This window comes from Cavia porcellus, unplaced genomic scaffold (assembly GCF_034190915.1).
Source record: "Cavia porcellus strain 051 isolate PalLab524CR breed Dunkin Hartley unplaced genomic scaffold, mCavPor4.1 scaffold_11, whole genome shotgun sequence".
Taxonomy (NCBI): Eukaryota; Metazoa; Chordata; class Mammalia; order Rodentia; family Caviidae; genus Cavia; species Cavia porcellus.
Genome location: NW_026947494.1, coordinates 3623092 through 3645790, shown reverse-complemented (window position 1 = coordinate 3645790; position 22699 = coordinate 3623092). Strand labels below are relative to the sequence as shown.

General features: G+C 48.4%; 1 protein-coding gene across 6 annotated transcripts in view; it reads right to left on the bottom strand.

Moving 5' to 3' along the window:
• The window catches only part of Ice1 (interactor of little elongation complex ELL subunit 1), a 53935-nt gene that overhangs the window by 5417 nt on the left and 25819 nt on the right, over window positions 1–22699 (bottom strand). For 2 of the 6 annotated variants that reach the window (XM_063257943.1, XM_063257941.1), the window contains 6 exons: window positions 21259–21345; window positions 18149–18582; window positions 12442–16917; window positions 7832–8000; window positions 5225–5385; window positions 1006–1196 (listed from right to left, as the gene is read on the bottom strand). In XM_063257943.1, the coding sequence (XP_063114013.1) occupies window positions 1006–1196; window positions 5225–5385; window positions 7832–8000; window positions 12442–16917; window positions 18149–18582; window positions 21259–21345 (5518 nt within the window). The remainder of the gene's footprint in view (window positions 1–1005; window positions 1197–5224; window positions 5386–7831; window positions 8001–12441; window positions 16918–18148; window positions 18583–21258; window positions 21346–22699) is intronic. The other 4 variants (XM_063257944.1, XM_063257942.1, XR_010050387.1 and 1 more) reach the window with 3 other exon arrangements.

The window sequence follows — 22699 nt, the reverse complement described above, 5'->3', positions numbered from 1 at the left end:
ACAAGCTGCTTCCCATGAGCCGACCCAGGAAACTCCCACTTGTCATCTCGGCCTCTTCCAGCACGGCCTCCCTGTAGGTATGCAAACAGCACAGTGTAGCGCGTGCCAGCCGGGGGAAGAGGGGACATCCTGACAGCCTCCCTCTCACACTGGCGGGAGGACGGTGGACTGTGGGCGGAGCATGCTGGCAGCTGCTGGCTCTGGCCCTGCTCAGCGAGGGACAGAAGGGCCTGCCTCCTGGACTCCTACGGGGTGGGTGGGAGGCGTCCGTAAGCTGCCCCTCTTCACACAGGCACTCACAGGCTTGGCCACTTCCTCAGTAACTGTGAAATGCTCTTCTGTGTCCGCACATAAAGGTCTATTTATAGCGATGCAGCTAAACTCCACTCTACAGGTGGACTACAGCTCAGTGCCTGCGGTGTGCCACGCAGACATCCAGTGCTGGGGAAGAGCACCCTTTGCAGACAGTCCTCTCAAGTGTCGTTCCCACAGAAAGCAGTCGTCAGGGTTCTGAGAACATGGGTGAATGCTTCCAGAACACTCCCTCATGCCAGTCTCTCTCAGCTAGGGCTCAACGGGAGAGTGAAGGCCTGTGAGCAGTGTCTGTGTGACAGTGTGCTCCGGTCTCTTGCAGGTGGCAGGGGCAGGGCCAGAAGGACAGGGACACAGTGTGTGCCTGGAACACCAGGCCTAACTCTCTCTTGGGTGAGCAGCTATCATTCCGTACTTCTGAATGCTTCTGCGCCTGTGGGTTTTCAGGGTACTTGCACTCTAAGATAAAGACTACATTCCATTCCACATGGATTTGCTGATGCTGAGGACATGCTAGGGAGCCTCCCTGCGAGCCATTTCCACTGGGAAGCGACAGTAACAGAGCACAACGGAAAGTAACAAGAAACACTACAGAAACTCAAGCAAAGGAAAGGCTGGGAATCTGCACCTCCACATCCACAGGCTTACAGTTACAATGCAATAGCTGAGCTGGGAGTCAGCAAAACAGCCAACCTTATGATGTTATCGTGTGTCCAGACCCACTTCTGATGGGAGCAGAGCAGATCGATGGCAAAGATGCATTCCCAAGTGTTATCACTCAGGTCCTCCCCGTATTTCTCACTGGGCTGGAATTCTGTTTTTGGACATAACTGTATGGTCAAAAGCAGCTTAGAAACCATGATGCCAACATCTACAGGAGCATTCTAGAGAATGAAACAATAAATACATTAAAAAACACAATTCAGAGTCTCAAGTCTAGAACATCTTACACAAGTAATCTCAAAGATTATAGTAAGTGGACCAGGGATATAGCTCAGTAGCACAGCACCTGCCTGGCACGGGTGAGGTCATGAGTTCGATCCTCAGTACCAAAAGAAAAAAAGAAAGAGAGAGAGAGAGAAAGAAAGAGAGAGAGAGAGAGAAAGAGAGAGAGAGAGAGAGAGAGAGAGAGAGAGAGAGATAGATTACAGTTAGCACCAGATGAGTTGCCTTTAATCTTACAACATAACTTTCTGAAGTGGTTACATTTGGAGTGAGAAGCTGTGTTTACCCCAGTCATACTATTGATGGTAAAATGATTACAGAAGACAGTTGCTAGCACAGGTAAAAATCTACAGGCAGGATGCTGAATTCACTGCAGTACAAAAGTGCTTAGCTGTGATCCCCACAGGAAGGTAAATCTGTATCAACTCAAATCAGACAAGTATAGTTACACTAATAAAAAAATTAAATCCAGGGGCTGGGTATTTAGCTCAGCGGCATAAGCACCTGCCTCACAAGCAGGCAGTTGTGAGTTCGATCCCCGGTACCGATAAAAAAGAAAAAGACAAAAAAAAAAAAAAAAAAAAAAAAAAAAAAAATTAAATCCTATAAATCTTTCTGACACTGGACATCTGTCTGTCCTTCCCAGAAATTCATAAAATTGAATCAGCCCTTCCTGGACAACTACGCCCAGCTTCTCTCCCATTTGTGTGTACTCATCCATCCGCTGCCCGCACGCTGTAAGTACTCTTTCTCACTGCTGTGGTAAACTGCCATGGGGGCGTGTAACTACTGAACAATCACCTGGCCTGCTGACAGGCATCAGGCATCTTGCAGTTTCCTGCTTTTGAATGTTTCTAGGAATACTGACATATGAGTCTTGGCATGTAAACTTATCTTAATAAACATCTAGGCGTGGGACTGCTGGACCCTTGGCTAAAGTATGCTTAGCTTTATAAGAATCACCCACATCCGAAGCGGTTGTGCTGGCTCTCGTTTCCACTAGTACTGTGAGTGAATTCCAGGGTAAAAGTAAAACATATGTAAGAGACTTATATCCTCAATACAGGACAAGGCCTGAGCTCGGAAATCAGCTTTATTGTTTGAAGGCCTCAACATGTTCATCTGTAGCTTGCCCATAAGTAACCGGATAGGTTCTCAAAGCTTTCAAGCTATCATATAACCCAAAAACAAATCACAGTCCAGACATAACTGACAAGCCAAACTCAACCAAAAAGGCAAATACTCGCCCCCTCAGGGAAGTCAGTAACTTTGCACACTCAGAAGATGCAGAAACACACTTAGACATGAAGAGAATTCAATCCTTACTTGTTCACTCTTTGTATTATACATACGGATATATATTACAGTGTCTGTGAACACGTGATAATGTATGGGGTACCTTGGTTCACGAACTTAATTCATTCCACGATTCTGGGGAAGACGGCCACATTCAGTTGTGTTCAAGCAGGGAAGATGACAGTGGCTGTGTTTGTCAACCTGAAGTGGGGTTCACGGACGGAAGCATTCGTGAACCAAGGTATTACTGTACATGTATTTCATTTATGCTATGAAGAAGTGCTGAGAATTTGCTGCTTACGTTATAATTATGATTTATAGTACTTCACATTAGAATTATGACACTAATTACAAATGTTTAGGAGAATTCGAACAATGTCTACATATTTAATACAACTTATGTTCCAATCTCAATTAGATTTTTACATTCAAACACTGCTTCTCAGAAAGATTTTGATAATTAGATTGAAGATCGAGTTTGATGTGTTGTGTGGTACGTATCTTAAGTTCATGATTACCTTAAAACCAAAGGTAAGTTATTGAAGTTTATAAATAAGACCAATCATTTAGATGTTAACTTTTTAAATAAAAATCAATATAAGATTAATCACTGGTCAAAGTGAAGACACTTCTATAACAACTGATTATAGTGAGAACAAGATTCATGAGTTTAAAGCTTTTAAAAGAGGCTTACACGTGGCTAGCAAGTCAAGTCAGGGAGTGTTTCCTACAAGCAGAGGCTGTTTGCACACGGCATCAACTCCACTGCAGAAGCCCGGGGCAGGGAGGGTTCCTTCCCACACTGCAGGGCAATTTGGAACACCTCCAGTCTGAAAGGAGCCCTGAAACCTGAGTATGTGACGCTCAAAGTTTTCAATTCAGAGAAATCTGCGCTTTGCAGTCTAGGGATGCTCAGCACAGAAAGTCTATACAGGCATCTCTAAAAACAAAAAACACTGAAATTTGAAGCTTGCTGGTTGCAATTATTTTGGATAAGAGCTATCTCCTCTGAGGGGCCGTGTATGGCTGTGTGTACCACTATGACCCAGCCCATGGCGGGAATCAAACCCAGGGCTTGATGCATGGGAGGTGAGTGCTCCTCACTGAGGAAGCCCCCAGAACCCCAGGCCAGAAAGGCTCCTGGCCTCTGAAGGAGCAGCGGGAATCCAGAGCAGCGCCCTCCAGAGGCACTCGGGTGTGGCTCGACAGGCTGCAGAACAGGTGACCGCAGACTTGTTTTTTCAAATTCACCTAACTCTGGACCAACAGACAGTCTTTCCTTTTCTGTCTATAAACAAAACAAAAGCCTAACAAATATTTACCCAAAATTCCACTACATACAGAAACCATGAGGATTTTAAAATTTTATTTATTTGGTACTGGGAATCAAACTCAGGACCCGGCACTTGCCAGGCAGGTGTGGTGATGCTTAGTTTATCCCTGATAAAGACTTTTTTAAAAAAATTAAAATAATACATGCTCATCAAAAGAAAAGGAAAAAAATGGAAAATCAACCTCAAGTAGAGTAAGTTTTACCGCTTATTAATTGGATCCTCATGAGACAAAAATAATGAATAAAAGAACATCAATCCAAATACTATGAGGTGGGACTAAAAAATGTGAATATGTACATTTTTAAAATTATTATTATTACTTTTGGACCAGGGTTTGAACTCTTGACCATGTGCTTACAAGGCAGGCTCTTATGCCGCTGAGCTAAATCTCCAGCCCAACTTTAAAATTTACTACAATTAAAGACATGTTGCCATTAACTGCCCTCAAAATGTCTCCTCACTCTGGACAGACTTCTCTCCTGGTTCTCGACGCCTTCTGAAGCGGCCCCGGAAGCCCCTTCGGAGCCGGGCAAGGCTGCCTGGCTGTCCAGAGCTGGCTGAATGTTTCCCTCTAACTCTGCGTGGTCCCGTATCTGAGGACTAGCGTGGACAAGGACACACTGCGATGGCTGTGTGCCACTTCTGCCCTGATGGCGCCCGCAGCAGCCTTCCCTGTAGGAGTAACTCACCTGGAGACCCTCAGCAAGGGACTTCCAGAAACACCGCAAGATGCAGCGTGCCAATGAGGCACGCGTGTCTGCAGGGAAGGGAAGCATTCTGAGGGGAAGGGCAAGCTCTACACTTACACATTCACCATGCACTCTGATCACACTGCCTGCTTTCACAGGTCAGCAACCCAAGACAAAAGAGTGAATTTGCCACATGAGAACAAACGACTCAGAACAAACACTAGTTCTGTCAACCAAAAGGAAAAACACAGCACACTAGATTCAGAAAAGGCTTACCACGAAGAAATACAGGTATCCACTTTTTCACCAAAGTATCTACCGCAGATCAAATGACTTATGGATCCACTCCAAGCCCTTTATTCACATACTCATGGGTATGCATTTCATTAGTCATCATTAGTAGATAAAACATACCCTCAGAAATTAATATGGTCCATGGTTTATAATTCTTCATGAATACTCATGAATAATGGCTCATGAATACTTAATGCATAAGCTTAGGTGGGAATGATACTTTAAAGGATCTAATAGGATGACGAGTATCTCTGAACACTTCTGAACTAAGCCAAACTAAACACAAAACCAAGTGATAGCATTTAGGGGTCTACAAACAGGGACAGAGGAGAAGAAACATGGAAACATGCTCACCTTTTCCCAGCTGAGAAAGGCTTTCAGACAGCTCAGAACCTCCCCTCTGGCACGCTGCCTGGCAACCAGCTGCATGGCTTTGCTAATCACTGACGGGGAAGCAAACACATCATGCCACATGTTCGCGATAAACAAAGTCAGTTTCTCAGACTCTGGAAAATCTACAAGAAAGAAAGCAATACAAGAAACATTTGAGTCTGACCAAGTGAACGGATTTAAAAACCTTAAACAAATACAACTCCTTTCCCTGGTGCCTCACACGGCCTCCTGCAGCCGAACACGCTGGCCATGAGTGCCCACTGGCTCTGGTCTCACCAATATTTCACGTTCTTTTCTTCTTTTTCTCTCCTTTGTCACACTTTATTTAGCTCAATTTTAAACAGTAAAAACACACAACTATATGAAAAAAAAGAAAAAAACTCTCAGACATATAAAAAGTGGACAAAATTCTTTCTCTAAGTTTCTGTAGCCCCAAATTCTTCTGGGTGAGTTATGCCTTCCTGGACATGTTTATGCACTCACTTGCCTTTCAGGATAGAGGACCTGAGGTTTTAATATACGGATTCTTCACTCATCTTGTAAATACTTTCTTCTACAATCCGGCTTACCTATTCACAAAATCACCTACACTGCAGAGAGATCGATGAATTTTCATGAACACGTAAATCCAGGAAACCATCCTCCCCCCACTGCCACAGCCCACACCATCACCCTACACCCCCCTCCCTCGAAGCCGGGCCTGACGACTGTCACCTGGGTCAGGGCTCCTGTCACGCACGCACCCACCCATGATGGGTGCAGGGCGCGTTCCACTCTGCCTGCCCTCCCCACTCGCCCCAATCTGAGACTCACTCACGGCCTTTGGGCGCTGGCACGCTAACTGGACCTGCCAGTGTACCGGTCAACAGCCTTCACCTGCTTGACAGATCACGATTTCCTTCTCACTCACTTGCTGATGCACATTTGGTTTTAGCTATGGGCTAATATCAACCACGGTGCTGTGGACACCTGTGCGTAACAGCCTATGTAAGGAATCGTCTACTTGGGTTGGGCGATGTACCTGAGTGGAATTTCTGCATTACTTAATAAACGTGCTAAGGCTGGGCATATAGCTCAGTGGCACAAATGCCCTCCTGGCAAGCGCAAGGTCATGGATTCAATCCTCAGTACCAAATAAATAAATACACGTGTTAATCTTATTAAAATGTTTCTTCTAATACATGACTATGCCAGTCAATGAAAACTTTTGGCCCTATTTGTCACAAAAGCGCATCATTGTAACTTTCTCTATTATATTTTAACATTGTCAGGTGTCTTAAAAGAATGGGGAAATCAAAGTGTATACTCAGTGCCTACTTTGACTTGCTAAAATCAGAAGTTATTTTGACAAGGAAAGATTCTGGACTCCTCAGACTACATAAATTCATAACAGATACAGGTCTTGGTTGTCAGTCGTGAGTCCTTCTGGAGTGGAGACATGCTGGGGACAAGATAAACTCCCGCCCTCTCCCAACGTGCACTCCAGTGGGAGAGAGAGACCACAATCACACCAGAGAAGACACTGTAAGGAGTGCAATGGGCCCTGGATGCAGAGCAAGGAGAACGGGTCCAGAGCAGGTCGCACAGCTCCTGAGTGTGGGCAGGAGAATGAGCCCTGATGCAGCTGTGGGACCTGGGAGAGAGGGAGCCTGCAGGGAGCACAGGAAAGCAACTGGCAGAGCCCACAGCCCACTAACACCAAGGCCTGCCCGTCTCCACGACGCCACTGTGGCCCTCAGTCCCTGCAGCTCCTGACTCGTGGCAACTGCCAGGGAAGGCCATGGAACAAGCCCATTTTCACCACGGTCTGCCCTGATGGGCTTCTTTCTGCTTCCCTGACCTGCACAGGACCAGCTCCAGCACACATGTGCTCCACCAAGCTCTCCCATCTGAGCCCACAGCGCGAGTCCCTCACTGTGTTGTTACTCCTGTCTGCTGTCTCTATCTTCCACTGGGTAGTACACTCTGGAAGGACAGTGTTGCTCTCCTTTCCACTAGAAGAGTAAAAACCTACAAGTGGGCAACTTAGACCTGGCATCATATTAAGTTGCACGGGAATATCGCTTCCTGATTTAGGGGCATGACGATCTGAGGCAACAGAGTCCTGCTTTGATCCTAGTAGAGACCGAAGCAACAGTAGGGAAAGGATGGTCACAAGTAACGCTCACACCTAACTCCAGTTCCTCCCTGAGCGCTTGTGCTCACGAGCTGGTGAGTGCTGGCCCAGAGCTGCCCTGTCCAGTGCAGAGCACAGCAGTCCGGCTTGTCACCTAAAGGCCTTCCTGTACTTCCTGTCAGCTGCCAGTAACATGGGAATGAACTGCATAGTCACGAGATACACCTCAGCATTTATGTTCCACCGGAAAGGTAGGTGCTGAGTAAACTTACTTAGCCATTTACATTTATGCTACTCAAAGCCAGGCTCACTATTTATGTCCTCTAATACATGCGCAAAACATAACAACTATTTTCAAACATACACAACAGTAAACCCACAAACAATTCCCCGATTACTAGATAAGAAATACAACGGTATTATTCTCAATACAAGAATTGGTCTACACATACCCTCCTTTAGGAGACTGTAGCAAAACAAGCGGGCTCTTGCCAAGTCTCCCAGCTGCCGACAAACACCCACGTACACTCTGCAGAGCGCGTGCATGTAACTGTGGTCCTCAGACACCTTCTGAGTCTTGAGCTCTGAGAGAATGGAGTGAAGCAAACACTCTGCTAAACGCTGGATTGGAAAAAAACAAAAAAGCAAACGACAGTCATGATTCCCTTTAGCCCACCTAATAAATACCAAGTCACACAACCAATAATTATTAGCAAAATGTAATCACACAGTATTGGAAGATGGACCACAATGCTAAGCCTGATAAAATGCCAGCGCTGGCAGGGGTACACACTTCTGGGTCCATCCCCTTGTTGTGGGTGGTCAGTCCAGAGAGGCCACCGGGCAGGTTAAGAGATCTAGCTGCCTACGGGCACTCCCACCTCTTGCTAAGTGCCCATTTCCTGGGTTTTGCCAAAACAATCTGAATGTGTTGAGCCTCCGTCCTCTAACCCTACTGCCATTCTCCTGTTTACGCCTGTGCTGCTCAGATGTGAGAACACTGGATAACTCTTTCCTTCTTCAGGAAGAGCATCACTAAACAGCAATTGGATACTCATTCATTCAAAAAACCAAAAAAACTTTTGGGGTTTTCCAAGAAAGTAGAGTGGTGTCTCAGTTCATAAACTTGACTTTTTCTATCATTCTGGTTGCAAAATGAGCTGGACAAGAACCAAGTCAAATTCAATGGTTGGGTTCAATGATGATCTTATGAGAAGATTTGATTTAGTTCTTAATTTAGACTTTATTCTGGTCCAGTTTGGTTTGCAACCAGAATCATGAAGAGAACCAAGCTTGTGAATCGATCTACCACCCTAATCAAAAACCAACAGGGAGGTCTGGGAAGATGGTGGAACAGTAAGCAGCAGAGTAAACAGCCTCTCTGAGACAAAGTGCAGATGCTGGAATACAGCATTCTAGAGAACACAGCAAAGAAAGAATTCCTCTCATCCCAGGAAGAAACTAAAGTGAAAACTGAAGCCCAATGAGAGAATAAAAAAAAAAAAAAAAAAGAAAAGAAAGAAAAACTTAAACAGAACAAGGAGGTAGCTGGTGGCGCTAACACCAGAGCCAAAACAATCGCGCCAGAAGCACTGTTGGAACCCAGAGACACATGGACACAATGAGGCTGGTGGCCAGCAAGCCCAAAGGCCTTGGCAGGGAGACATGGTGGTGTAAGGGAGCAGCAGACCACAGAACTGCACTGGCTGGTGGTGAGTGTATGGGACTCAATTCTCCTGTGGCAGTGGGAGACTGACTGGGTGCCATTTTGGAGCTGGGTACCATAAGCCTGGAGACAGAACTGCAGCCGGCTTCATTCTGCCACTTCTAGCTCAGAGCAGACTGGTGGAAACTCCTTGGACTGAGCCCTGCCTCTCCGCACAGGCCAATAGTTACGACCTAGGTTTCCCTAAAGCTTTCCCTAACAACCCACCCACCTGGCCCACACTAATGTGGTGAAGATTCTCAGCGGTTAACTAGCTCAGAAGGGAGGAGTTGGCCTGTCCCGCCCTGCTTACACTCCAGTAGCCATCAGTACACTGGGAAAAGCAGCAAACAGCAGAAATACCTGGCCAACACACTTCAGAGTAATTATAACCAACACAGGGAGTGCTGGGGACCCCAATACCCACTTGTCCAGAAGAAATCAGAAACATGACAAGAGGAAGAAGCAAAAGGCAGTCTCTGGCCTCCAACCCAAGCAGTACTGGTCCAGATGTGAGCACAGAAGAGATCGGGAGTCCCACACCTGCAGTTTCTGAAGCAGCAGCAACCAAAACAAAGAAACAACTTCATGAAGCTATAAAAGAACTTAGAACAGAAATATTATTACAGGTAAAAGAAGGTACGAGAAACATAAAAGAATTGCTAAGCACCTCTAAAGAAGACACAGATGAAAGAATAGAGGAGCATAGAAAGAGGGAAACCTTCAATGAAGAATATAAAAAATTTAGAATACATGAAACAGATCCAAAGAGATTACCAGGAAATTAAAAACTCCATTGAAAGATGGCAAAACTGCTTGAAAGAAACCTTGAAGATAGGTTTGCAGCTTGCAATCATGAAAGGAAAAATCTTTTAAACATAACAAGGAACCAGAAAGTAACAAGACAAAGGCTAAATGACAAGAGGACCTATAACTTAAGAATAAAAAATGTGAGTGAAGAAGCAGGTGTAAATACAAATGAAATACAAAGGGTATTCACCATAATCAAAGAGAACTTCCCAAGCGTAGGAAAAGGACATGATATTCCAATATATGAGGCATACAGAACTCCAGCCAACTATAACCAAAATAGATGTACTCCTAGACATATAATAATCAACATCCCAGAATTCAACACAAGAACAGAATATTAAAAGCTGTCGGAGACAAGAAACAGATCACCTATAAAGGAAAACCCATCAGAATCATGACAGACTTCTTGACACAAACCATCAAATCAAGAGCTTGGAGTGAAGGATTTAAAGTCCTGAAAGAAAACAACCTCTAACCCAGATTAATGTACCCTGCAAAACCATCTCTCAAAATTAATGGAGAAACAAGATGTTTCCATGACAAAGAGGAACTAGGGGAGATCATGACCACCAATTCAACCCTATAAAATATACTGAAGGACATTGTAGAGAGAAAAAAAAGACCATGGTTTCAGGAACAGTGGCAGAGGGGGTTCACTGAACAGAGCAGACAGTGGAATGAAGGGGAAAAGTAGACAAACAATGACAGAAGCATAGCATGGCAGAGATGAGGCAGAGAAGGTGGGCCAGTCACTGGCATGGATAGCCTCGACTGACCAATAAAAAGAAACACAGGCAGAGTGGATCAGGAGATAGGGTCCATCAAGATGCGCTATATAAGAAATACAATTAACCCCAAAGAGGGGTTATAGACTGAAAGTCAAAGATGAGAAAACATCCCTGTCCCTGCGTGACAGGGAACCAGAAGAGTGGGTGTAGCTTGAGCATCAGCTACAGATGGGCTAGAAAGCCATGATACTTTTATACAATGGAAAACTATCAGCTACAAAGAAAGAAAACCTTGAAGCTCTTGTAGGCAAATGGATACAATTTGAGATCATGCTCAGGGCTAAAAAAAGGTTCAGAATCACTTAGGTGAACAGCCGTTCCTTCCCTAACCTAAAAACTAAAGGAGTTATTGGGATACAAATTGTACAGTGCACCCTGTGAAAGTGAAAGGAGAGGAATTATCTAAAAAGGGAAGGCAATTGTATTATGATTTGAAACCCATACTCTTTTCATTGTTCTCTTTAGTCTGGTTTTATTCTGTTCCAGTTTGTCTTCTTGTATTAGACTTGATGGCATGGACAGCTAGCAGGATATATTAAGGTAACCATGTTTAATTTCCTATGAACTTGATCTGAAGCCCTGTATTGCTTTCAGTGTCTTGTTTTGACTGATTTTTTTCCATTCTGTTTTGTTTGATAGTATAGCATCTCAGGGTACAGGCAAGTACTTTTAAGACAGTAAGATTCACTATGACACCCATTCTGGTTTGACTATTATATTCTTTTAAAGTCTTGTAATGTCTGCAGTGTTTTGTCTTTATTGGTTTTGTTCTGTACTGTTTGTTCAATTTTATTATGCCTGATGATAGGGGCAATTCTTTTGAAGACAGCAAGAGGCTTTATGGTAACCAACATTGATCACCTTGTATTTTGTTTTTAAATCATGTACTATGTCCATTCTTTTGTTTTGACTATTTTGTTTTGTCTCATTTGGTTTTATTATCTTCAAAAAAAAGTATTAAGAACTGTAGGAGTAATAAAACCCAAAATGTGTAATTATTGTAAAAAAGAGAGGAAAAGAAAGTGCTCTAAAGGATATAACTGCATGTAAGTTTAAGTCTTACATAACCATAATACTAAGTTTTTGTTGGAACACTGAACAGAACTTCTTGCAGTCTCATTGTTTGAATACCCACTATGTATGCTTTAATTCTGTAACTTGAACAACTATTTCTAAGATGACAATATGTAATCTTTCAACTAGTGATTTCTTGATGTTTATATTTTTGAAATTTTATATTACTTCTACCCTTTTTTCTGTTGTCTTTTTTCTCTTTAAGTAAAAATTAAAAAACAACAAAATGTTCATGCTGCTGGACTCCAGGCATGTGCGGATAACATTGTCAGAGGGATCATAGACGGAGGAGCCATGAAGATCTTGAAATAGGAAGCTCCAGAAACCTCACCAGCTGTGCTGGAAACCTGCACAATCGCGGTCCTCCTCCTCCAGTTTCACCTGGGTCACCCACTGCTGGGGAACCGTCCTAAAAACTCTCCCTGCAAAACGTGTGTCCCACTACACCTCTGACAGATGGTCCTCCCGTTTAAAATGTTAACCCCTTCAATGTGTACAAACTATCAGACATTTTGTCTCAAATTGCAGAGTGTGTAAAGCTGGCTAACAGCGTGCATGTGCCCTGCTGTCTACCGGGTGACGCTCAACCTTGCAATGAAACTTTTGTGCACCTTGTAGACAGTAGAGGGCCCTGCCAGAGCCCATGGATCCCCGACACACTCGGAGGAAAGCAGCTACATACCTTCTTTGTTGTGCTAAATTCATAGACGACTTCCTTCTCCTGGTCCCTCATTACAGGCTTCTTAGAGATGTTTCCAACATGCACGTGACTTCGAATGACAGGTAACAGGTCGAAAGAAGACTCTGCAATCTTCTTCAGTGCCTGAGCGATGGCTTCATTGTGTGACTCCACCGTTTCTTTGGGCTTCGAAGGGACCTGGGACCCTGGACTGGTGGTTGTGGCCCCGCTGCCTTCCTGCTCTATGGGCTCAGCTTCGGGATGGGGGGGTTTTCCCAGGGAACTCTTGGGGCCGTGTCTGGAGGCAGCCTCCATCACTTCTGGTTCCGGGGACTCACTGTCCAGGCGCAGTCTCTTCGCTCCCCTCAGAGTGGAAGCTGCCAGTGTTCTCTTCGCCCCCGAATCCTGCCCCGAGTCTCTCGGCCTGTCCTGGTTAGTGTCACCCCCTGCTTTGACAAAGGCGGTGGACGAGGACGTGATGGCTTTGAGCCCTATCAGCGCGCTCATGGGCCCTGGCAAGGTCTTCCCGTCCGTGGAAGAGCCCCGCGACAGCTGCAGGTTACCCTTGAGGATGCTGAGGGTGCGCGCCCGGGCGGATAACTCGGGGTACATGGTGTCCAGGATCTTCACCGAGTTCTCCGGGGGGCAGGCAGCGGTGGCAGTGGGCACACTGGGTGCACAGGGCGGCAGCCTGCCTGGCACTGGCAGCGCGTGCTTCGGGGTGGCTGCGCAGAACTGCAGGGGCGAGGACACGCTCCTCCCCGCAGCCCAGGCGGCCGAGGGAGGAGGCGAGGGCTCCTCTGGCCAGGGAGACAGTGCGGGCGGCTCTGCGGGGGAGGCCGGGGAGCCTGGGGAGCCCGGGCTGGGGAGCGACCTCAGGGGCGACACTGGCTGCGTGGTCCGTGGTGGTGTGGCAACCAGTGGTGCGAGCAGTGGCGGCAGGGGAGGCCCCACCTCCTGCCGGATCCTGCTGAGTGCATCCAGGGTGCAGTCTGTGGGGGTGGATGTGTCGGCTTTGGCCACAACTGGCTGCGCCTGTCCCCGGAGGGTCCTCAGGCTTCCACAGTCCCCCACTCCCGACGGAGGAGGGTCGCCTCTAGCTGGCGCTGCAGTCTTAGCGGGTTTGCCAGGCAGATCTTTGCCGGGAATCTTCACTCGGATCTTATTCTTCCCAGACGGCTCCAGTTTCGAGTTATAATACGTGTGATCGGAGGTGATGTTTGCAGGCTCGAAGGGCTGATCGTATATTTGAGAGCTCACCCAGATGCTGGGCTTAACAGGCCTGTTCCGCAGGCGGCTCTTATCGAAATTGCTGCTCTGCCCACTGCTGGAGACAGCGCCCTGGGCACCCACAGGGGAGCCACTGCCCGGGGGCTCCTGTGATGCGGGTCCGGGGACACTGGTTCCTGGGGCCCGCTCTGGAGATTCCAAGGAAGCAAAAGGAGCGTCCAGTGCCCCCTGCCCCTGCACCATGGCGCCTTCTCTATGAGCCCTGCGCACTGCGCCCTCACAGCCGGGGCTGTGCTGGGGTATGGCCTCAGCGGCAGAGCCAGCGCACCAGGTGGGCGGTGCTGCCCGACCCTCCTCGGGGGCGGCAGGCTTAGTGGCCTGGGGACTGTCCTCGGGTCCACTCCCAGTGTGCTCAGGGAGAGACCTACCTATCGCAAGGTGGCTGCCCTGCACGTCTGGGGTGGCGGTGGGCAGGGGTGGTTCTGGGGGATGGGGGGCCACTTCCAGAGGTAGAACGTCTTTCAGATCTTCCACTGTCAGGCTGTTATATATTTTTAAGAGGAGTAACCTGCCAGGATCGTTGCCTTGAAAGTCCCCGCGGCCTATCTCAAGCTCCTGTCCAATGCTGGAGAGCACCTCAGCCTGCATTTCCAAGGAGCACTGCGCCAGCGGGCTGGGCGCCCTCAGAGAACAGTCCTCTTCCCCTTCCACCCACTCCCCCGGGCTCCCCGGTGCCTCCTCTTCGCAGGGCTGCTCCTCAGGCCTCTCTCCTGATATGTCACGTGCCTTTAACTCTTTGTCGACTTCTTTATTTAGGGTTCCCTTGCTAGAACATTCTGAAATCGAGTCCCCTGAACTATAGTCCCTTAACTGACAATTCTCGAAAAACATGAGAACCCCGGAGGCGGAAAGCCTGTCGATGTCCGGGGAAGGGCTGAGGTTGAACTCCTGCAGCGCAGAGGTCAAGTCGCCCAGCTCTAGAGAAGCTCCTGTCTCGGGCCCCCCAGCCTCACTGCTCCCCAAAGCCTTCTGGGTGTTACCCGTTGCATCCCGTGGTCCCCTGCCCAGCCCGTCAGCCTCCACATCGCTCTCGCTCCCTTCCACCTCACTGTCCTTGTCCCTGGCCTCCCGGATCGCTGCACAGCAGAAGGCGGAAGCCAGGGGCCCGCTCTGTGACAGGTGTCGGGCCTCGGCTGTGCTGCACAACGGCGATGAAAAGGTGACGCTCGGGGTGACAAAGTGTACCGGTAAAGCCGCACCAGGCGTTCCAGACGCCTCCTGGGAGGTGCTGGGCGGGTTGAGGGTGCCGGCCAGGGCCTCGGGGTCCCCACGGGGCACTTCTCGCACAGGGCAGCCTCCCGACACAGCCAGCTCAGCCCCACGTGCGTCCTCACCCGGGAAGGGAGGAGACGGCTCTGGCATCTGCGCCTCATCCTGCGTGGCAGCACCCCTGGAAACCTCCAGGCTACAGGGACGCCTGTTTCCAGAAGAGAAAGCTACCTCACTGTCCCCAGAACAGGCCGAACTTCCTGCCAGTATAGAATCAGTCGGAGGATCCAAATGTCTCCAAGCGGAAGGAGGCCGCGGTGCCGCGCTCCTCCGGGCAGCCACTTCCTCCGTGCTCCTGACGGTGTCCTCCCCCTCGCCGCCGGGCTCTGCTGCTGCTGGTGTCTCCCTTCTGCTAGCCTGATTCCCAGCGGCTATGTGCGGCGCCTTCCTGTTTGGTGACCAGTGCTCCGGGTGCGCACTTGGGGTCTGTGGGGGCCTTGTCTGCTTTGTGATGACGGACACCTGGTTGGGCAGCAGTGCGGCAGCAGCTGTGAGTCCCACAGGCCTGGCACTTTCTCCAGGACGCTGAGGCATGGCCCCTGACCCTCTGTTTTGGAGAGCTGGTGCTGCCATATCAAACTGACAGCCACTCTCCCGTTCATGTGCTGAGCTCACTCTCGGGCTCTCACCAGCACTTCTTAGGAAATCACTATGGTGCCACGAAGTGCTCTTCACAAAACCACAGCCACTCCTGACCACGGCAGCCTGAGGACCCGCTAGTGAAGCCCAATCTGACCTCTGTAGTGTGAGCTCCATTCCTGGATCTTGAGTCTCGCAGAGTCCGTCTTTTGTTGCCTTCCTGAATACTGACAGAGGAAAAGAGTACATTTTGGTCAAACCTTTTATAATTTTTGTGCCTTCTATCTCCCTGCTCTTCTGGTCATTCATATCCCGTACTCCCAACTCAGGACTCAAAGAACGCAAGCTGCTCTCCAGGTTGTTTTCTTGTATAGAATGTTCTGGTGGCTCAGATCGAAGTAGTGTGTTTGAAGTTTTAGTTTGTAAGTTTTGTTCTAAACGGTGCAGCTTAGGAGGGATTCCTTTGGCTGGAGTCTCCACAGCAGCGATGCTTCCTAACTGTGCAGCCTGCGGAGTACTGCAGACATACCCTGGTGCCATGGGAGAAGAGGAGGAAACACCGGCTCTAACACCCAGCCCTGCCTGACCCACCGCACCACCTGTGCCACCACAGTCCTCTTCGGGTTCGGGTTCGGGCAGTTCTTCTGAAGTGGACCCTTGCATATCTCCAGTGCCCTCTGTCATTGCTCCAGATACTCTCTGCAGACAGCCAGGTCCGGTCACCCGTCCTGCCTCCAAAGCGACTTCATTAGTACGTGTCCACTCGGTAAATTCTGATGTGCATGATCCCGCCATTCTAAATGGCAGGGATCCTCCTTTGGACTTGCCAAGCTCCTTCTGTGGCGTCCTGTGAAGGGCTGACTTCTCAGTGGCTTTGTCCTTGTCTCCCGTTAGGCTGCAGGACAGCCTCTCCCCCCAGAGACTCCCGCTGGGCGTGTGGTGTGTCCTGTCGGCCTGCAGGCACTCAGCGCTCTCTCCGACTCCCCCTGGCCTTCTGACTTCCCCGGAAGCAGCTCTTGGGCTTTCAGCCTGCATTTCAGACGGCCCCACCAAGGGCTCTTCCCGGGCCACAGGGGAGGTGGCTGGAGGCTTGCTCCGGGCCACAGTCAGCGCTGCAAGCCCACCAGCGGCCACTGTATTCACTGTCCACTCATTCACAGCTTGGATGGCTTCTTGTGACCTGGGCTTCTCTTCCCATGCACCCCTTGCTTTATTTTTTCTGGATAAACCAAAATAATCTTGTGACTCAGTTATATCATCTTCAGAAATAGAGTCGGCAGGATTTCCAGGATGAGTGGAGTCGCTGTCACTGGAATCTGTGCACTCTCCAAAGTAGGTTTCCTGAAAGGAAGATGAGGTGCATTGGTCAACAACCCCTCAACAGCCACCAGTGTCAGGCAGTGCATCAAGAAAAGGGTCTGCTCCCGGAAGGACTTCGCAGTCCCCACCCGAGAGAAAGGCCTGGCACGAGGCTGCTTCACCCATTCCTAGCGTGCCCTTGCCAAGGCCTTGCCCCGTTCCACTGCTTTCTTGTGATGACTGTGACCCTCACACAGGGCCGAGGCTCTACGGTCTCCAATTCCAGGCATTCCTACTTCTGCACTCCTTCTGGTCCCTAATAAACACAGCCTGGGATCCACAGCCCTCCTCCCTCCCGCGCCAGATGTCACTCATGCCCAGGCAGGTTTTGGCACGTCCTCACATCACAACTGCCCCTTGCATGGCTCTCTCCTTCCCACCCTGTCCTCCACAGCCCTCAACCCCTTGCCGTAGGCCATCCTGTGACATAGCCATGTGTCCCATATGTGAGGCATGGGGACACTGACTGATGCCCACGACTGATGCCACAACCCTGCTCTCTTCAATCTAGGCCACTGCTGTCTCTTGGCTTTCCTCAACAGCCTGACTGCATCTTCATTCACTGGGTGTCACTTACCTACTGCCAGTTCCCCAGGAGCAGCTCGGCTAAATGCACCGCTGCACACCCGAGTCTAGCTCAGTGTCTAGACTCGTTCATATTCCCTCCCTTCCTCTCCCCTCCCTTCTATCTCTTCTCTCTCTTGCCTTGACAGAGCAGTACACATAGTTGTTCCTTATGCCAAATGGTATGCAAGTACTTTTCATCAACACTAATGTCCTCTAGGAAGTTACTACAATTTTCCAGATCACAAAACATGAATCTATCATGTCAAAGTGGGGACCTTGGCTATGTGGGGCCAACAGGCATGAATGATGTGACGGTGGGGATTTTCCTATCGATGTAACTTCATGCCTCAAGCGTATCTTTCATTCACTGAATGCGGCAGGCTCCACTGATAAAAAGAGACTCTTAGATTTTCCTATAGTGAAACTTAGCATTTGGTTGGGATAAAGACAAATAAAAATACAAGCTTAGTACAAAGTGCAAAACTTGCAGTCCACTGATGGCCCAAAGGGCACGAGTGCCTCCTTGACATCTCACATACTCCTTGAGGAAACTGGCTAGAAGGACAAGTTTTTTGCCTGAGCCCATCTACACTCGAGGGTCAAGGCAAGACCTGAGACCCAGACCACATGCTCATGCAGAACTCACATCAGAGAACACACTCACAGAGGTGAGCGCAGATGGTAAGGAGCCCGGCTGTGGTGAGGACATGCAAGGGGGCGAGGGCACTGGAGACAGAAGAGGAGGGGGAAGTCTGAAGAAGTCCATGGCAGCCTGGAGATCTCTGTCCAAAAGATGACCATGGTGGGCAAAGCCAGTCCCATCCCAGTCCTCAGGACTCCGAGGTAAAGCCTCCAGATCCCTGTCCTCATTAGAGACGACTCTGCTGGCACTGTGATTCACACCACTGGGCTGCTCTTTGGCCACACTTTTCCAGGCAGCAAAATCAGCCTGCATCTCCCTGGACAGCGCCGCAAGGCATGTCTGCACATTAGAGGAGCGGGGCGGGCTGCCTGGGGCCAGAGGTAGCATGTCATCTTCCTCAGACACTCTGGATCTGATGTCTTCTTTGGCAGGTTTTTCTGGGAGGAAAAATAGGGATTAAATACTTAAAATACCAGGCAAACTTTTAAAGAGCACTCTTATACTAACAGTTCCACATGCTGGCATAAGTTCAAGGAAGTAGAAAATACTTTTTAAAAGACACCACTTCCTATGAAAAGTGGGATAGGATTGTGGAGGGGAGTGACACAGCCCATCCACTAGCAGGACACACAACGGGCAGGTGCTAGTTTCCATTAGCCAGCAGAATGGGCAGGAGCAGTTCTGAGCACATGACTGGTAGGACACTGCCCTCCCTGAAATCGACCTGAGTTCACCTCACTGGTGACCACTTCTGTAACAGCACTGCAGGGGAGCGGTCTGACTGTCTGTGAACACTGGGTGATAATGCGGCACACAAGCCAGAGCGCAACCCTTCAGGGCTTTGATCTGGGTGAACTTTAGTAGGTACTGACTATCTGCAAAGACAAATGGGTCCCACCACTGTTTCTGCTGGGGAGTTGTGAACGTGCTTCACGGAGGATCCAGAGCTCCTGGAAGAAGTGGAGTTTAGGGCTAAGGTGGAGGACCTAAGTTGAGACTGAAGTATCTTCAAGGCCAGAAAGCAAAGCACACTGAACAACATGAAGGGTGTGAAGGGCGTGGGAGCCACTCTGAAGAAGCCCCCAGTCACCTCAACTGAACAGCTTAGCTGCAATTTAGGACAGTACTGAATTACAGTCCAGAGAAAAAGCAACTGTGCAAATACACTAATGAATACCAGTAAATCAAAGAGAAAACAGTGGAGAATGGACAGCTCTTCCTTAATTCTAATAACTTTTCAGAAGGAATGACAGAAATACAAAAATCATAGCTGGGCAATTATCAAAGCACTACCTACAGCAGGCAAGGTCCACTCGGGGCTGCTGTGTTCAGTGGGTGACAGTTCGATACTTTGTGACCCAAACACCTACCCTGCAGTGCTCTGAGCAGAGGAAGGTCACATGGCAGTGCCCATCCCACAAACACAGGCTCAGGCCAGACTGGGAAAAAGTCCCACGAGCTGTGACAACAGGCTTTCTATAAGCAAGATTTCCCCAAAGCATCAAAGACGTAACTCTAAGGATAGCTGAGGAACTGTCAGAGAAGAAGAAAAGGTGGCTCTGAAAGGCCACACAGGTTCCGGACAGGATCCAGGAAAGAAAAGGGGAAATCAGGGGAAAACTTGTGAAATTCACAAGGGGTCTATCTTTACCTCACAGGAGAACACTACCACATGTTCTGGTTTTGAGCCTCAGTAATGGAAAATATTAAAAAAATTGGAAAAGTAAATTCTCTGCTCTAATTTTGTAACATCTTCATATGACGGGTTAAAAATAAAAAAGGAAAGCATTTCACAGTGTAGTAAGATTCCAAAGATGCCACGATCTCCATTCTACCTTGTGGAAGTTAACATACGCAACAAATTTGCCACTAAAAGCTTGTTTTTAAATAAAAACATCAGGCGGCCTTTCTCATAGCATCTTTAACAGCATAAAAGTGCTTCAGATATAATTACTGACTGGCACAGCAGACGGAAAAGACCCCCGGCTATGCATGCAGGGAGCAATCCCACATCCACAGGGAGCAGACACATCCACACTGCAGGACTGAGGGCGCAGCCGCAGGTGCCAGGGAGGGCCTCCCACCCCACCCCCCACCCCCCGGCACTGTTTCCATCCTCCAAGACCACAGGCTGGGGAGGGGGCGAGAATCTGATTAAAAGAACCTCAACACATAGGCCTCTTCGCCAGTCTGAATGCAGCCTCGGTAAGAATTAGCACCTTGCCATTAAGGGGACCGTCTTCCGAATCCAGGAGACATTCGAGAAATGAGGCATCTGCAGCGTTCCACAGATGCTGGTCCTCCGTGGCCGCTGCAGGCGCACTGCAGCCAGCTTGACTGCATGCTGTGTATTTACTCGTTTGCCTAGTTACTCATTATAGTAGTAGGGAATAAGCCTGGGGGTCTTCATGGGGAACTACTCTCCACCCCCCCCCCACCGCATTTCTGATTTTCAACATAGGGTCACGTTAAGTCACTAAGCTACCGAGGCTGGGCTCAAACTTGCAATCTACCTGCCTCAGCTTCCCAGAGTGCAGGGATTATAGGCATGTGCCGTCATGTTAGGCTGCAGCAGGCACCTCAAGAAATTAGTACAATAACAAAAAGTGAACTAGGAAATAGTTCAGTCTTGTGGAAGTCAGTTGACTTTCTTTCCTTTAGAAGTGGCTGACATCTATTTCCAAATCTAACACCCTGAACGCTCTACCAATGCCAACAGAGCCGACAATCTCCGTAACGTCTAAGTGCAAGGAACGACCTCTGAGCACGGGAACTGGCAAGCTGTATGAGAACTTAGTCAAAATCCTCGTAGGCCATCAAACTCATTGAACGATTTTTTAAAAAGCACATCCTTCTGCCTTCCACGTTCACCTGCTTGACGGTCTCAAGTGTCTGTCCTGCTTTCTTTGAGTGTACTGATCAACGCTGCATTGAAATAGTAAAAGCGCAATGTGCTTGCTGAGCTGGAGGTCACCATGAAGGAAAAGCACTTTTGTGTAGTTAGAAGTGCGTAGCTCATTCCCTTAGACTCAGGATCCTGAGAGTAAAGGGCAGAGGCTGCAGCCCCTGCGGTCAGCACGTCTGCTGGCCCGTGCGAAGCGCGTCTCCCTCACCTGGGGCACGTCTGCGGCCGTCGCCGGGCAGCCTGCGCGCCGAGTTCACACAGAGCCAGAGCTCCTTCAGCAGCAGCTTCACTTTCCCTGTGAGAAAGAAGGCAGCGTCAGGCGGTGCCACCTGGCCGAAGCGCACAATGCCCACACACAACCCCGCGTAAGCAGGATACTGGGGACTCAGAAAACCGGGCAGCTTCCTCTCCTCCACCAAGCGCACAACGCAGTTACGGACAGAAAGGTGTGCGATGTGTTAGCTGAACGTAAACTCAATACAGCTTTTCAACCCGGGTGCAGGGGAACAAGGGGACCGTCAGAAGAACCAATTTGTTTGTTGTTAAAGGCTTTTGTCAGCTTTATCTCTGCAAGGGACAACACATTTCCCCAGAGTGCTATGACGTGAGGAGGGAAGACACAGTCACAAGGTACAATACAGAGGACAGGGGCCACATGTTTTATTAGATCAGCAGAGAAGCATCCCTCAGTCAGATGACACTGTCAGAAACATGACCAGCTGACCATTCTGAACCAACCCGGGGAAAACCCATGAAGACACCTGAGGGCAGATGGGACAGAGACAAAGCGTGCAGGTACCGACACAGACAGGACACGCACACAGACAAGACAAGGGCGGACAGGGCAGCACCCGCTTCCCTAAAGACACTGGAACCAAGGAATTCTTGTCAGTTTTCAAAAGGGTCTAGATTCCTAGAAGAGTTAACTTACTACTATCAATTCCAAAGGCCAACATAATCAAGCAAGCCCCAGTGAAATTCAAGACACTACTATACTAGGGTTTTAAAGCTGTTTCAAGCAAATTCTAAAAACACTTTCCAAAGCAAAAACACAAAAAAATAAGTATGTATGGCTTCTGCTGAAATATACATAAAAAACTTCACACCAAGTAAAATTCAACTAAAAGTAGCTTTAAATAGTGAGAAATTGTAATCCACCTCAAATTCTTGTTTTCGCTTCCTCTAAATTTCTCAATTAACCTTTAAACACTTATTAAAATTGGTATTTAATGAAAAGGTCAACATTTTAAGCTAAAATATTTCCAATCAATCACAGATTTTTTAAAATAGGGTAGTCCTACTGAAGATGGCAAACTGTATCACTCCAAAAATGAAGGCCACAGAAAGGGGACAGCACCAATGTGGAGGGTAGTTACGAATAATTTTGAACAGGAGGACATTTGCATCCTCTCCTAATCCAAATCGACCTGTTTATCACCGTGTGAGGAACATCCACTTCTGTTTCCAGCACTCTGTGGCCCAGTAGCTCATCTAGAGTGTGGTATAACCTATCCAAAAGCCTGCTTCCAAACACTGTACACCCCTGTGCTTAAATGACCTGACCAGGCTCCCTGCTTATTACGTATACCCAAAGCAGCAAACAAGGCACCTTAAAAAAAAAGAAAAGAAGTTAGTTTTCCAAGTTTCAG